Source organism: Falco punctatus (assembly GCF_963210335.1).
Source record: "Falco punctatus genome assembly, chromosome: 19".
In the NCBI taxonomy this organism is placed as follows: Eukaryota; Metazoa; Chordata; class Aves; order Falconiformes; family Falconidae; genus Falco; species Falco punctatus.
In genome coordinates, this window is record NC_137599.1 from 5,207,905 (window position 1) to 5,222,820 (window position 14,916).

Here is a 14,916-nt window from a genome sequence, read left to right on the forward strand (position 1 = left end):
GAGGTTATTCTAATTTGGCAAGCAGTACCATTATTCAAGAGTAGTTATGTTGTAGTATTGCCAGCATTTGAGATGCACTGAGATTCTGTGGTTCTTAAGAACTGTTCTGCATATTTCCTCACTTGCTTGCCTTTTCCTGAGCTGTCTGAATAATGTGCATGGGTTTGATTGGACTGCTGTGCGGTATGTCTGAGTTCGCTATCTGCAGAACTTAGAATTAAGTCACTTGTATGACTAATGCTCAGACTTTCCTATTTTCAGACACGCGTGTAGAGAGTACAGAATTCACAAAGAACTGGATCATCCTCGAATAGTTAAGCTATATGACTACTTTTCGCTGGATACTGACTCGTAAGTTACGTTGCCATGTCCTTTGACTTGGGTTGACCCGTTCACTACAGGCAAAGTGTTTGGTCCCTTAAAACTTTAGAGGAGAGTCCAGAGAATGTCTCCACCAGTGCAGCAGACTGTACTGCAGAGATATCTGGTGCAGTTTCAACATACGTTGGTATTCTAGATACACTAGCTCGCAAACCAGTATGCTGTATTATGTCAGATGTGGTGCTTTACTAGTAAATCCTACTCTGTGTTGGCCTGGGCAAATGCCCCAGCTGATGGAGCTTTCCACTTCTGGATCTAGCACTTCATGGGGGATCTCTGACCTTTGTACTGTTGGGGGTTGAGGACTGTTCTCCTGGTAGCTTATTTTTAGAAAGGGTTTAATAGGCTGGAGGACTCTTAAATTAAAAGATTGACCAAATAGGTGAGTCTTCAACCAGAACACTTTGTTATTGCTTGTCTGTATTGGGTGCCTTAATTGCAACAACTCCTGTTTTGCCTTCAGGTTTTGTACAGTGTTAGAATACTGTGAGGGAAATGATCTGGACTTCTACCTGAAACAGCACAAATTAATGTCGGAGAAAGAGGCGCGATCCATTATCATGCAGATTGTGAATGCTTTAAAATACTTAAACGAAATCAAACCTCCCATCATACACTATGACCTTAAACCAGGTATGCTGTGCTGCTAGCTGGTGTGCTTAAGGATGCTGACTGAAGGTAATGGGGTTGTAAGTAACATGGGGAAGTTTGCTTTGGTCAGACAGCAAAACGGAGACAGGGCTGTCTGGGAAAAGTAACTTGCAACAAGAAACAAACTAAAATGCATGGAGCATGCTGTGAAAAGGGTATTGTCTCCCAGGATTGCAACATAAAACAAGGAAGTAACATTCCAGCAAAAGTAGCCTCCTTGTGCAGAACAAGCCCTTGAACCACCAAGTGTCTGTGTTTGGTTTCTTAATGTCCTGCTTGTAGTCTGCTGTTGAGAGCTTCTGTTATTGCTTCATAAAAGGTTCCCACAATTACTAGTGTGTTTTCATGTCCCCATTTTACTGGCTTATTCTTCCTGTAATCATCTGCCTGAAAATTTGGTGACAGAAGCTTACTTGGAAGCGTTTGGTTTTTCATATCATGTGGCAGCTCCCAAAGCTGAGGACATACGGTCAAGCCACGCAGGTCTGCCTTTGAATTTGGTAATGTCTGTCCCATAGAAGGTCCCCTCCACGTGTTGCTGCAGATTTCCCTTTACCATTGGGCAGAGTCACAAGGGGAGAAATGGAGGTGCTCTTTTTTTTTTTTTTTTGGAGGGGGGGGGTGGGCGGTTGATGCAGATTGGCTGCATAGCTTTTTTTCCTAGTCCAGTAAAACTCAGCATCTCTTCGGGCAGTTATCCCTGGCTTGTCTCCCTATACTGGTGGCACTTCATCAGCATTGTGTAACTGGTATGTGATGTGGTTTATTGCATCAGCATGAGGAATCTTACGGGAGGTGGTGCTGTTGCACTAGTTCTAGTGACCCTGTTTCTTCCCCCAGCTGCCAACTGTTCTCATGTTGTCTGAGCATGCTGCAGAGCTCTGCCTACAGTTGTCTCAAGCTGTGATTCATCCACTGCCATCACGCACGATTCTGCTGCTTTATTGTAGGCTTTGAGAAAAACAGTGATGATCTGACTTCTTGATCCTTGATGGATTTGTAAAAGACTCTTGCCTAAGCAGTAATTGTCCTTTTTGAGCTTAGAAAGCCACTGGGGAGCACTGCCAGGAAGGAGAGAGTTTCTGGCTTGTTGAGAGGCCAGGGCAAGTCAGGACTTCTGGGCAGAATGAGTCATAACTGTGTATGTGTACTTTTCTCCTTAATCCTCCCTTTTGACCTGCCCTTCCAACGGGACCTTTGGGAGGGGTCAAAACAGCACGGGCATCAAACTCGTTTGGCTAATAGGGCTCAGAATCTGGAGGCTGCAAGTAATATCGTGCCACTGGGTCTTTCCAGGATGGGTAGATCGGTTCTAGCACTTGGTGGGAGTTGAGTTGTCTCTGGAGCTCAGGGTATTGGGTAGTAAAACATCCCCTGGGGTTGCTGCAGCTTGCTGTGTAGGTTCCTTGTCCTCTTGTGCAGAGTGCCAGAGTTCAATGCAATTTTATTCCTGGGGGTTTTCCTGTTAGATGTATATCCTAAGAGGCTGTTTCCTTCCTCTGTTCTAGGTAACATTCTTCTAGTCAATGGTACTGCATGTGGAGAGATAAAAATCACAGATTTTGGACTTTCCAAAATCATGGATGATGACAGCTACAACTCTGTTGATGGCATGGAACTGACATCACAGGGGGCTGGTACTTACTGGTAAGCATCACCTGGGGCATTTGCAAATTGCAGATCAAGAACAGTTTATAAATAGCTTTGGATCTATGTCAGGTCTACATGTGCTGCCATTGTCTGTGACAGCTTGAGACACTGGAGGTTTAAGACCCTAGAAACTGCTCTTGTTGTCACACAGCTCCTTATGAGGCTGACAGCTTTTTACTTTTCAGTGGGTTAGTGTTTATATATTTGAAAACTATCTTATACAAAAGGCCTAGTGAAAAACTGCATATGCCGCGTGCTGCTGAGATGGCGAGTGGAGCTTGGCAGCCATTTCACAGCCCATAATGGCACTGTCTGACAGTCAGGCGAGGAGGAGGAGAAAACCGTGCCTATCGGGAAATTTAGGTACATCAGGGAGATGGAAAGAGTTTGCCACTGAAATAGGGAGGTGAAAATCCATAGTCAGCTCTTTCAAAAGATGCTCTGGCTACAGACAGCACTGTGAGATGTAAATCACTTTCGGGTGTCATGTGAAAGGCGTTTTCAGCAATACTTTATCCTCACTGCCAAGTATTGTCACTGCGTCACCCGTGGCTGAGAGCAAGACCTACGGTGAGTGCCACTGAAAGCGATTCTTTGATGGCACCTAAGCTGCAGACTGTCACTATGGGCAACAGTTGTATGGGAACATTTGTTAAGGCATTCTGTATTGTACAATTTTATTCTGTTCCTAAAAATGAAACTAACTGTAGTTTGAGCAAGGCTGAGTGTCTCTTAACTAGGACATGGCATCTGGGGTTGTATTTCTAGATATATGTATTTTGGCTCTGTGTTTCTCTTGTGGAATTGTTGGCCAAGCCCTTTTAACAAAAAATACCAGTTCCGAAGATCAAAGAAAATGGGGTTATTTTATGTGCTCCGGTGAAAAGAAACTGACCGTGCTGACTAGCTCAGACCATGGGTATCTGGAGAGTCTTGGGGTCACTGTTCCCAGAAGGGGTCTGCATTTGTGATCTTGGTCCAAAAATGTACAAGAATGAGATTGGGTCCCTCGAGTCCTAAGCCAGTATCTGATCGCAGAACCTTGTTCCTTCCTTTCAAAAGAAAATGATTAAAAGTATTTGAAGATGCTGCTCATAACCTGTTGTTGCTTCCTTCTAATTAGGTATTTGCCACCAGAATGTTTTGTGGTTGGGAAAGAACCTCCAAAGATTTCAAATAAAGTTGATGTCTGGTCAGTGGGAGTCATCTTCTATCAGTGTCTCTATGGCAGAAAGGTAAGACGGCATCTAAGTCCTTTCTTAGTGGCGATTCCCAAACCTTTTGGGAGGCAGCCCTGGCTTCTGCTTCCTTCTCCCCAGGCTGAGAAGGTGCTTCCTTCCGCCTTGTCTCCTTGCTGTCAGCTCCAAGGTGGATCTAATGGGGGAGAAGTGGGGAGAATTCACTAGGCTGTGTTTTGCTCTACGTGGCACTTCCTTCAGAGCAGTATGCTGCAGATAAATCTATTTCCACTGGGCTTGTTCCCACTGAGGCCGTTATGAGAAGTGTATTGTTCAGGGCCAGACACCTGAGGTTCTTGGTCTGGCGTTGTTTTGTGATGCTTTCAGTGCACTAAGCCTTTGTGGAGCCTGCTGCTGCAAGTGTTGTGAAAGCCTGGGCTGAGAAACGTGGTGTGTTGCTTAGTGTTGTCAGTCAGAGGGTGGAACCAGCGCAGCAGGGACTGAAGTGGGTGAATCTGCTGTTGGCTTAGATAGAGGAAGGCCCTCTTGTGTGTGCTGAAGCTGACCTGGGTCTGGAAAGAGACTTAACTCTTTGTCTAGAGCTCTCTATCCAGCTCAGTTAATCCCTCCAAAACATCCGTGGGAGCTCCAGGTGGAGCAGACACCAGTGTCGAGTCACATTTAGACACACTGACGCCACCACCAAAGCCCAAGAAGGAACGTGAGAATTTGTAGGAACTGCCTGTTGGCAGCAGGACCCTGACATGCCCCGGGGCTGTGGCTAACTTTAACATGTTTGCAGGACTGTCACTTTTCATTTTCCCCAACCTGCTGAACTGGCACATCAGGGAGATCCCAGCCCAAGCAAGGCCTGCTCCGATCCCATCCCATTCCTGTCCGAGTTGGAGACACCCCAGACATGTTCCAGTTTCATCCCTTTTGTTCAGTTTAAGGTCAGGAGCAATGTGTCCTCATCTGGCTGTAATCTGCAGCACCTTCACAGCACTTGTGAGCTGCTTGCTCAGAAAAATACTGATGTCAAGTGATGATAAAAGAGTAGAATTACGGGGGTTTTTAAGGCCTGTCTTAAAACTTTAACTACTGTCTTCTGTTGGTTTTTTTTTTGGTAGCCCTTTGGTCACAACCAGTCACAACAAGACATTCTGCAGGAGAACACAATTCTGAAAGCTACCGAGGTGCAGTTCCCTCCAAAGCCAGTAGTCACACCAGAAGCAAAGGTAAATCTTGCAGCGAGTTTGATCACGCTGTGTATGTTGGGTCGGCACTGGCAGCTCCATCCTCTTGGTTTCCCTAAAACCAGCAGGAGTTCCGTGTTTGACACTTGCCTCCTGCAGCGCGTTCGGTGGCTTTGCGCTGCCGTAGCTGTCAGGCTGAGGACTGAACAGAGTGCGGTGCGTGCCTCTGCCCGCGCGTTCTCCTGATAAAAGATGAGCTTCTGGTGTAGGAATCGGGCTGTCTCTGTGGTCGCTGTAGAAGGAATTTCAAGGGCTGGGGTTGTCAGATTGCCCCCGTGCCTGAAGAGTTCTGAATAGTAAAGCTTCCTATTTCTGTCCGTCTGCTAATTCTCGTTTTGCCTTTGGGGTATCTGCAGGCGTTTATCAGACGTTGTTTGGCCTACCGAAAGGAGGATCGGATAGATGTCCAGCAACTGGCCTGTGACCCGTACTTGCTGCCTCACATCCGCAAATCTGTATCCACAAGCAGCCCAGCTGGAGCTGCGATTGCATCAACCTCTGGATCATCCAATAATAGCTCTTCAAACTGAGACAGAGTAATAGGCCAAAAACTGCTTGAGAAACCGGCAAAAAGACTTTCAGAAACAGCTTTGGAATAGAGGAATCCGCAAGGGTCTCGAGAAACCTGTACCAGGTGCTTTTTTTCTCTTGCTTTTTTCCATCCATAGAGCATGACATCAACTCTCATCAAGAAAACCTTCGGCATCTAGGCCAAGCCATGTGGATAGGAGATGGCTTGAGGTTTATCCAGTAAATGACCACAAAAGGGTGGCTGCTCTGAGCAAGGAGGGGAAACTCAAGAAAATACAAAAAGACATGGTTCCATGTACTGTGAACTTCTGAACATGCAGCCTTGGGGAATCCAGGACGCCGTGTGTGCTTCATATGAAGAATGTGGACTTTGGAGAAAGACTGGGCTAGTCCAGTGTTGATATTTAAACATTGTTCTTTTTCTTTTAATAAAGTTTAGGTAACATCTCCTGAAAAGCTCGAAGCACCAAGGTTCAGCTGGGGATGGTATATGACTCTTTGCCCTTTGGAGGGGAAAAAAGTTGATCCTGCCTGTTCATGGCACTAGAGTTAGTGTTTTACCCCTAATTAATTTCAATTTTTTAAAAATAACAATTTTTTGGAAGAAAACAGTTTTCTGGTCTCAAAGTGAAACCCGTATTAGCAGGCTCGTGGCAGTGTCCATTCTGCGGATGGTGCAGCTTTCTGCTCCCTTGGGGTGGCCTCATGAATACAATTCACCTTCTCAGGAGGGCGCTGAAGCCCACAGGAGAACAGGCCTGCGTAGATCTCCTGTGATCAGAGTGGATCACAGCTCAGACTGCCACAAGGTTTTCAGCTGCTGCTTCGTAGCTCTCACAACGGTTGCACCTTTTTAATTTATTTGAAGTGCTGTTCTTTTTGAAAACACACCCTGACATGTTCACGACGTGCTCTCTGCTCTCGTGAGTGTGATACCTGTTGACTGTTGAAAAGGCAGGCAGTGAACGGGAAAGAATCGGAGCACAGCCCAGCTGATCACAGGTGTGATCTGTGCTCACGCAGTACTGTACATACCTTGTTCATCTTACAAAAATCCAAAGCTGAAGACTTGTCTGCTCTTCTCGGTTAGGTGACTTGGCAGCAAAGCTTCCTCTCCCTTAACACTCACCTTCTAAAACTTGCTGACTTTCCTAACTTGCTGCCATCGCTGCATCCGATTTCAAGTGAGAGGGGATGAGATAATGTTCTTGAAGGGAGCAAACACCCGAATTAATTTTTATTTTTTTTTGTCTCCCTTCTGTAGTCTGGAGGGTCTCACACCCTTCCGCGGGATCCTGCCTGCTGTGAAACGCAAGCCTCTTGTCCCCGCTCTGCCCCCTGTTCCCCCCACATTGAAGGAAAACTGAAAACACATACAAAAAGCACAGCACTTGAACATGTGGCAGCCAGGTTGGAGTGCTCCTAACATGTGGCAGGAGTTCATAGCCAGAAATATTTAAAGATGCAGTGTTCAAAAGCAAGGCTTGTGTCAGTAGGGAGCCGAGCGCTGCACTGTATTCAGGGTGTTGTTTAAAAAACACATGACCCTGAGCGCACTTCCAAACCCGGTACCCAGACCGCTGCGGCGTGGGCTGTCCTCTGTGCGGCACCTCCAGCATCGCACCCGCAGCTCCGGCACCACGTGGACTGGTTTTGGGGTGCTTGGTAGCCAAATGGCGTTCTTGTGGCAAGCGATGTTCTCCATCGTGCACTTTTCAGAGAGAACTACTGCTTGTCTGCCTTATTGTAAGCCATCGTCTGCAAGTATTATGCTTAAACCTGATCAGGAACTTCTAGTAAACTGAAAAATGGAGGAGTCTGCTGAAATCAGGCGATGGACCTGGGAAGTGGAGAACTCTGCCGCTTTGATTTTTCTTACTGTTTTTGTAGTGACTCTTGGGCTTTTAATTGGATGTATTCACTTGCAGCTGCATTAAGGTGGTCTCTAAACTGTAGTATTTTAAACAAAGAAAAGAAATACTGCATCTTTAAATCCTCAGCCATAATTTCTTAGCCCTTTCCATCCCTGCTGCTCTGTTCCAGAAGTTAACTATTTAGCAAACAGCACTTCGACTTGTCTATTCAGCCTGTCAGGCGCAATCAGGGTTGATGCTTCATCCCGTTTGCTGAAGCTGATGATTTGGTGTCTGTCCACCAGATCGGGGAGAATTCTAAAAGGGTTTTTTCTATCCCGGTCCCGTTGTTTCTTGGACATACAGTGTGTGCTATCTCTGTGGGTGTGATTAGTTTTGTGTCAGATGCATTTATTCCTGCTGTGCGACACCCATCCAGGGGTGTGGGGACAGCGTTGGCCTTTCCTGAGGCTGATGGCAGTGAAGAACCCTGGTAGAATTCTGGCTGCGACACCTTCCTTGTTAATATGGGTTTCACTTCCAATAACAGACCCTATTGCCACACTGTTCATTTACTTAAAGAAAAGTGTATGAAGAATTTGTAACTTAAACCAGGCCAGACTGTTTTGGCTCTACCCAACAGATGAGACATGGATATTAAAATAAGTTTTAAGAAACAGATTTGCTCGGCTCTTACTGTTTTGCTCTTTGTAGCGTTGGCACGAGCTCTCTTGCAGTGGCTGCGTGGAGTTGACATGAGACAAGATGAGGAAGGATGGAGGAGGGCTGCGTTCAGCAGCTCAAGAGCAGTGAGATCTCTGCCTCGGAGGGGGGAATTGCTGAAAATTACAAAGTCTTATTTAATTACTGGCATCGATCTTGTCGTGGAATGTCGAGACACATTCGAGGTGGGTTTGTCCCTCATTTCCAGTAGAGTAGTAGCTGCCTTTAGAAGCTATAGATGTTCAGGACACAAAATGCACCTTTTCTGTGTCTGTTGATGAAAATTGGTGTTGAACTCCTGTGCCCTGGCTGTCTCTGCCGGGAGCTGGTGGCTGCAACCCGCTGGCTGCTCCCCAGCGCACGGGTGCCCGAGGCTCCAGTCTCAGTCACCCAGAGTAACTGTGCTGAGCAGTGATGAGAAACTCGGCTCCTTTAATTTCTTACGGCTGAGCCTTGTCAGCTTTAAAAAAAACATACAATAGAAAATTAAAAAGGACCTTGGCAGCTGAAGATGTCGAGTTTGCTTATATCTGGACTAATAACTGGGGAGCACCGGTTCACACGCCCGGCTCCTCTGCCGGTGTGTCACAGCCCCAGTGCGGGGTGGCCCCCCCATGGAGCTGGGCAGCGCCAGCCCCCTGGACCCTGCTGCCTCCGAGGGGGAGTCGGGGGGGGCTTGAGGAGTCGTCGCGGGGATCGGGGCTTCTCTGCAGCCTACACCACCCTCGCTGCACTTGAAGCCGGCGTTGGGCTGAGCGCGAGTGAAACCAAACACCAAGAGCAGCTCGGCTCCCTCCCCGCTGCTGCAGTTGATTATTTTTCAGCCCCCTGTGCCAGTTTCGATGATGCGACACAGATTTGGGCAGGGGGAGGTGGCGGCAGCGTTTCGGCAGCGAGCGCACAAGCATCCTGCGGCGGCAGCCGGGCCTCGGGGGCAGGCACCCACCGCGCCTGCGTGGCGTGCCCGGGAGCGGGGGGACGTGCGGGATTACGCGCTCAGCTTGACGCCAGCGGGAACGAGAGACTGACCGAGGGGCTGCCTCGCTGGATGCTTCGCCTCCTGCGTTAGCGGTTAGGAGGCACGCTAGGCAATGAGCTGCCTCCTGCCAAATGGGCCGGTCCCAGTTTATTTTGCGACCTGGCAAACCCTCGGCACGAGGTTTGCTCCCGCTGCCAGTGTCTCCCTGGGGTTTGCAGCCGGAGGATGGTATTTTCTGGGTGCTACGCAAGCCTGGCTCAAGCAGCCTTGACTTAAACCTTCCCGCTCCCAGCATGGAGTGGGAGAGGGGACTTGCAGCGTGTGGACGTGGGACCCGGTGCAGCCCTGACTCCCGCCCAGACCGGAGTCACCTTTTCTACCAAACGCCGAGGAACCTTTGCACGTGACGCTGAATTTCCACCGCCGCACGTGGCTGTGCCCAAGTCCCCGCTTCACCCCGGCGCTGCCCCTGGGGCAGCCGGTGCTCCAGAGCCATCGCCCTGGGTGGGGGTGAGAGGCCAAGCAAACGCGGAGCTGCTCAGCCTCCCCTCACCACATTCTCACCCAGGAACAGGCGTCTTGGCCACAAGGACGCTATTGTCTGTGCCGGGCGGGGGAGCAGGAGCTGGGACCGGGGCTGAGACACGCTCTTATTTCATGCATTAACTGCGTGGGGGCGCGAGGGACGGGAAAAGCCGCTGGCACGTGCTGTCTGCTAAGGAGCCGTGCGCCGCTGCCAGCGCCGTGCGCATCCCGTCTTCTCTTCACTCCCAGCTCTGCCTCTTGCCATGGGATGGGTTGCTCTCCCTCTGTCCTTCTATTGCTCTGTTGCTTCTCATTTCCAAACGCTGGCCAGCTGCTGGGTCAGCGCAGGGGGGGCTCGGTGCTTCGTGCTGATCCAGTAAAGTCTGAAAAGAGACGTCAGCCACCGTCTGCCCCACCAGTGTGGGATGAGCCTCACCAGCCCGCAGGCAGCCCTGGCCCAGAGCTGCCCTCCCACCCACTGTTACTTGGGCTGCAGGGATGGGGCAGAGAGGGGCAGTGGTCCAGGTGGGGCTAAAAACACTGGGATGCTGTGGGGAGCAGCGGGGTGAAGACGAGGAGACTTGGCCTGGCGTGCAGGTCAGATCTCCCATCCCCACTCGAGCAGCCACACGCAACGCAGGCTGGGGTGCTTGGCTCTGGTTTGGGTTCATGGGAAGAAAAACCCCCTGAGCTCTGCTCAGCGCCGTCCTCTCTTGACCGAAGCCACCAGCTGTGCGGGAGCCATGAGCACGTGCTGGCTCGGGTCCGCGGGACATGGGCTGCCGTGTCGGCAACCTCCTCGCTCTTGGCCTTGATTGTGAGATTCAGGGCTCAAAACCTGCTTTGTTCAGCGTTGGCTCATCCCAGCTCCTGCTAATCCTGAAAATCCACCCGCTCGCACCCAAACCCAGGAGACCGGCCGGGATTGGTGCCAAAACCTCTCCAGGCTAAAGGGACCGGCGAGGGACGGAGGTGGAAGGGCACATGCCCGTGGCTACCGGGTATGGCAGTGGCAGAGGTGGAAATGAAGCATCTGGGGCTGACTGCGTGGCCGCTGGACCAGGCTGCTCCTGCTGGAAAGGGCCGTGGGACAGGGTGGGATCTCTGCTTCCCGGACCCATCCCCGCTTCTGGCCGGGGGAAGATGCCGTTCGGGATGTGCTGTCCTCCGCCGCTCTCCAGCTGCCTTCCCTTCCCGCTCGGCAACCCGGCTCTGCTCATTTGCTCCAGTCACGCAGAGAAAGTGTTTTTCTAAAAGGCAGATTTCTTGCAAATGGCTGGAATTTCTCTTTGCCCCTTTCCAGGAGCCCTGGGGAGGCCGGGGAGGAAGGAGAGGCAGCAGACTCGGAGGGCAGCGCTGCTCCCTGGGAAGCCCCCAGCCCCGTCTCGCCCCCGCGGCGGAAGGGCAGGGATCTCGGCGCTGGCCCTCCCAGGGCTGGAGCGCCCTGAAATTCCTCGTGGCAGCTTTGAGCGAGCACATCTGGTTTTAATAAATTATTTGCAGCTTGAACTTGCCTGACTTTTAAGGGCTGCAGAAGAGAGAGCAGCAAAGAGCTCTGAGAGCCCCAGTGTGGGGCGCCCACAAAGGGACCCCCCACCCCCTCTTTGCAGTGCTTGGAGCCAGTGGAGTTGGGCAGGGGGGCGAGGGGGGGTCTGGGGCTGCCCAAAGCCCTGGAGGGTCCCCAGCAGCTGGCAGAGCCCCGTCTGCTCCTCACAAGAGCTGAGGGGACGGTCGGTTTGGAGGCCAGGAAACGGCCCTTCTTTTTGGCCAGGATCCTTCTGCCCGCAGCTGGGTGTCGAGCAAAGCCGGGGCTGAGCTTAAACGCGGCGTTTCTGTGCTCAGGCGAGGAGCAAACCACAGCACAGGCGAGGGTGCCTCCCCGACACCCCCCGCTCGGTGGGGCCCCGGCCAGCGGCGAGACCCCTCTCCCAGCACAAACTCCATCAGTGCTTGGCAAAACCAAACCCTCGGGACCATCGGCATCACCCGGGTGCCCGATGGAGGAGCTGAGCCCACCCATCGTTTCCCCACGCTCAGCCTCAGAGGGAAGGCTGCAAATGCAAACTGGTGCCTCGGGGCAAGCCCCCCACTGTACCCCTGTGCGGGCTCCCCGCTGTGCCGGGGGGAGTGTCAAGCCCCACGTCCCTGCCAGGGGGCTGCCAGCCACCCCTCGCCGCCCAGCGCAGAGCCTGGCGGTGGGCTCTGGGGGGAAGCCCTCTCCATTGCTGGGCCTGGGGCTGTCCTGGCTGCTCCCCGCCTTGTCTCCGGCTCAAGGAGAGCGACGTGGCCTTCCCCTGCTGCCGCGGCCGGCGCGGGGGAGAGAGGAGCCAGCAGACGCCAAGACAGCCTCTTCCCTAAGCAGTGACCTCAGCGCGGCGGCGCCTGCCAGGTGGGTGTTGATCTTGGCCCAGCCGGTCCTGTTCGGGGGCCAGGATGAGGCCGAGGCGGCGCGGCCGGAGGGCTGAGCTCGTGGCAAAGCCTGGCAGGTGCTGCTGGACCCCGGCGTGTGGGCAGCCCCCGGCTGCGACTGCCACAGCGAAGCAAAGCCCGTGGCACTGGCAGCCCCTCCACAGCTGATGCTTGCTGGCAGGGCTTTGACCCGCCCAGTCCTGAGAGCCATGGGTTGCAGGGAACACCCTTGGAAAAGCACAATTGAGCAGGACGTGCAGCCTCTCTGGGCACATAATGTACCTCCATGTCAACCCTGGGGTCTAAAATAGACCCTTTGGACCTGCTGGTCCTCAGAGGTGGCTGATGGGTTGGTGCAAATCCTTTGGAGCATCTGCCCTCGAGGCTGGTGCTGCAGGCACTGCTCTCGTGGTCCACGGGTCCCCAGATCCTGTCGTCTAACACCTCTGGCACAATCAAACACCAAACGTGCCCCAGATCAGCTCCAAACTCAGGAACTCACAGGGTGCCCTGCTGCCACTGAGCACCCCAGCTCAACTCCAGGTTTTTCCTTCCCATCCCGAATAGCTGGGTCCCACAGCTCCTTAGTGATGCTTATTTCCAACTTGTGCAATGCCGAGCATCCCGACTGACCCGTTTTCTGCCAGTGCTCCCAGCCAGGGCAGCCAAAGGTGGGCAAGCAGCACGGATCCATCTCTGGAAATACTTTCCAAATCCTTCTGCAGGGTGATTTCGCCCAAGCCGATGCTGCTTCACCCTGCCCCATCGCACCCCCTCCACTGCGGCCGCTCCCCAGATGGTACGTTGCTTCAGCCAAAAACCAGCATTTTTTATTTCAAGTAGGGAACAGATACGGATGCTCTGACTGTGGGAATCGGCCGCAGATGTTGAATGTCACAAACACTGGGCAAGCCTGGGACAAGCCCATGGCTCCCCTCCGTCACCTGGTGCCAGGACTCTCCTGAGAGCGTGGCCAGCAGCGCCGTCGCCCGTCCCCTGCACGCGGCCGCATCCCCTCGTCTGGCAGCAGCTCGTTAGGGCCAGAGAGGTCAGACAGCCTGGAAACGTCCCAGGGGAAGGGAAAAATGCATTTCCTCCCGATCCACTCCGACGAGTAGCAACTCAACTGGTACTAAACCGGATTAGGAGGAGAGTAGGTGAGGAGCTGTTGGCCGGCGTCGGAGGAATTAATTGTTAGGGAGTGCTAATTATCTTCTAATTGCATGCAGCAAAGGGGCCTCCAAGACATGGGATGAACCAGACTGGGGGGCGGCGATGCTCCGTGGGACCTGACGCCTTTTGTCTCTGCTGTGTCCCCTCCTTTGGATGGGATTGAACTCCTGGGAAAGGGATGTCAGTTTTCTCTGGGATGGACGGAGGGTCCTGCTCATGGGACTTCACGGCTACATCACGTCTGGCTGCCAGCGCCCCGGTGGGCAGCATCCCCCAGGAGTGGTCGCCAAGGTTCAGGGATGGGAGCGAGGACCTGGGCAGCTCCCTCCTCTCCTCCAGGCTGTTGTGCTCGCTCCCCACGGGCAGCCCCCGGCACGCGTCCAGCTGTGGAGGGTGAGTGAGGCTGCTCTCCCAGTGCTGCCTCAATTAAAAAATAATCCCTGGCTTAAAAATAATCAACAGCCCAGATGCTCATGTGCTTAATTGGCACCCCACCCCTCCACCCCGACCCCGGAGGGTTTGCATCCCCAAAGCCCGTCCTGGCAGGTCCTTCCTGCCTTGCTGGGAAACAACGGATTCATTTATTTTTGCAAGAATGGCCAAACAGCACGTGGCTGGCTTACACCCGTGTCCCTGCGTCCTGCCGCCTTGGGGCCAGATCCTGCTGCCTGCTCAGGGGAGCACTGCCATCGTCTTGGCCTTAGTAAAAGCATCATCTCACCTGGATCCTGCACGGCAGAACCTGTGTGGCGAGGCCTGACATGCCCAAATCCCTGGAGAGCTGGAGGAGGAAGTGAGAGGCCCCTGCATCCTCAGGGATGCTCCCGCAGGATGAGCACTGTGAGTGTCACCCTTCCCGCGCTGGAGCAACTGGATCTTTGCAGCGTGCCACGAGTGTTCCCAGCTCCACACTCGCAGCTTCCTCCATCGCTCCCAAGAATGGTGGGGAACCGGCTCTCCGGCAGCCGGACGATGCTGTGCCCGAGCCATGCTGAGCCGTGCCTGAGCCATGCTGAGCCGTGCCCGAGCCGTGCCAAGCCATGCCTGAGCCGTGCCCAAACCATGCCTAAGCCGTGCCCAAGCCGTGCCCGAGCCGTGCCTGATCTGTGCCAAGCTGTGCCCGAGTTGTGCCAAGCCGTGCCCAAGCTGTGCCTGAGCCACGCCTGAGCTGTGCCGAGCCGTGCCAAGCCGTGCCTGAGCCGTGCCGAGCCGTGCCCGAGCTGTGCCCGAGCTGTGCCGAGCCATGCCAAGCCGTGCCTGAGCCGTGCCAAGCTGTGCCCGAGCTGTGCCCGAGCTGTGCCGAGCCGTGCCAAGCCGTGCCTGAGCTGTGCCCGAGCCGTGCCCGAGCTGTGCCAAGCCGTGCCCGAGCCGTGCCAAGCTGTGCCAAGCCGTGCCCGAGCTGTGCCCGAGCCGTGCCCGAGCCGTGCCCGAGCTGTGCCGAGCCGTGCCAAGCCGTGCCCGAGCTGTGCCCGAGCCGTGCCCGAGCCGTGCCCGAGCTGTGCCGAGCCGTGCCAAGCCGTGCCCGAGCTGTGCCCGAGCTGTGCCGAGCCGTGCCAAGCCGTGCCAAGCCGTGCCTGCCTGCCCGAGCGGCAGCTTCTCCTCCCGGG

At 53.4% G+C, this 14,916-nt stretch overlaps 1 protein-coding gene across 8 annotated transcripts in view; it reads left to right on the plus strand.

The window, feature by feature from the left end:
• The window catches only part of TLK2 (tousled like kinase 2), a 43,932-nt gene extending 35,751 nt beyond the window's left edge, over window positions 1–8,181 (plus strand). For all 8 annotated transcript variants that reach the window (XM_080369931.1, XM_080369936.1, XM_080369938.1 and 5 more), the window contains 6 exons: window positions 262–351; window positions 845–1,014; window positions 2,541–2,679; window positions 3,806–3,917; window positions 4,991–5,098; window positions 5,473–8,181. In XM_080369931.1, coding sequence (XP_080226057.1) covers window positions 262–351; window positions 845–1,014; window positions 2,541–2,679; window positions 3,806–3,917; window positions 4,991–5,098; window positions 5,473–5,646 — 793 coding nt within the window. In that variant the 3' untranslated portion in view covers window positions 5,647–8,181. The remainder of the gene's footprint in view (window positions 1–261; window positions 352–844; window positions 1,015–2,540; window positions 2,680–3,805; window positions 3,918–4,990; window positions 5,099–5,472) is intronic.
• The last annotated feature ends 6,735 nt before the right edge of the window (window positions 8,182–14,916 follow it).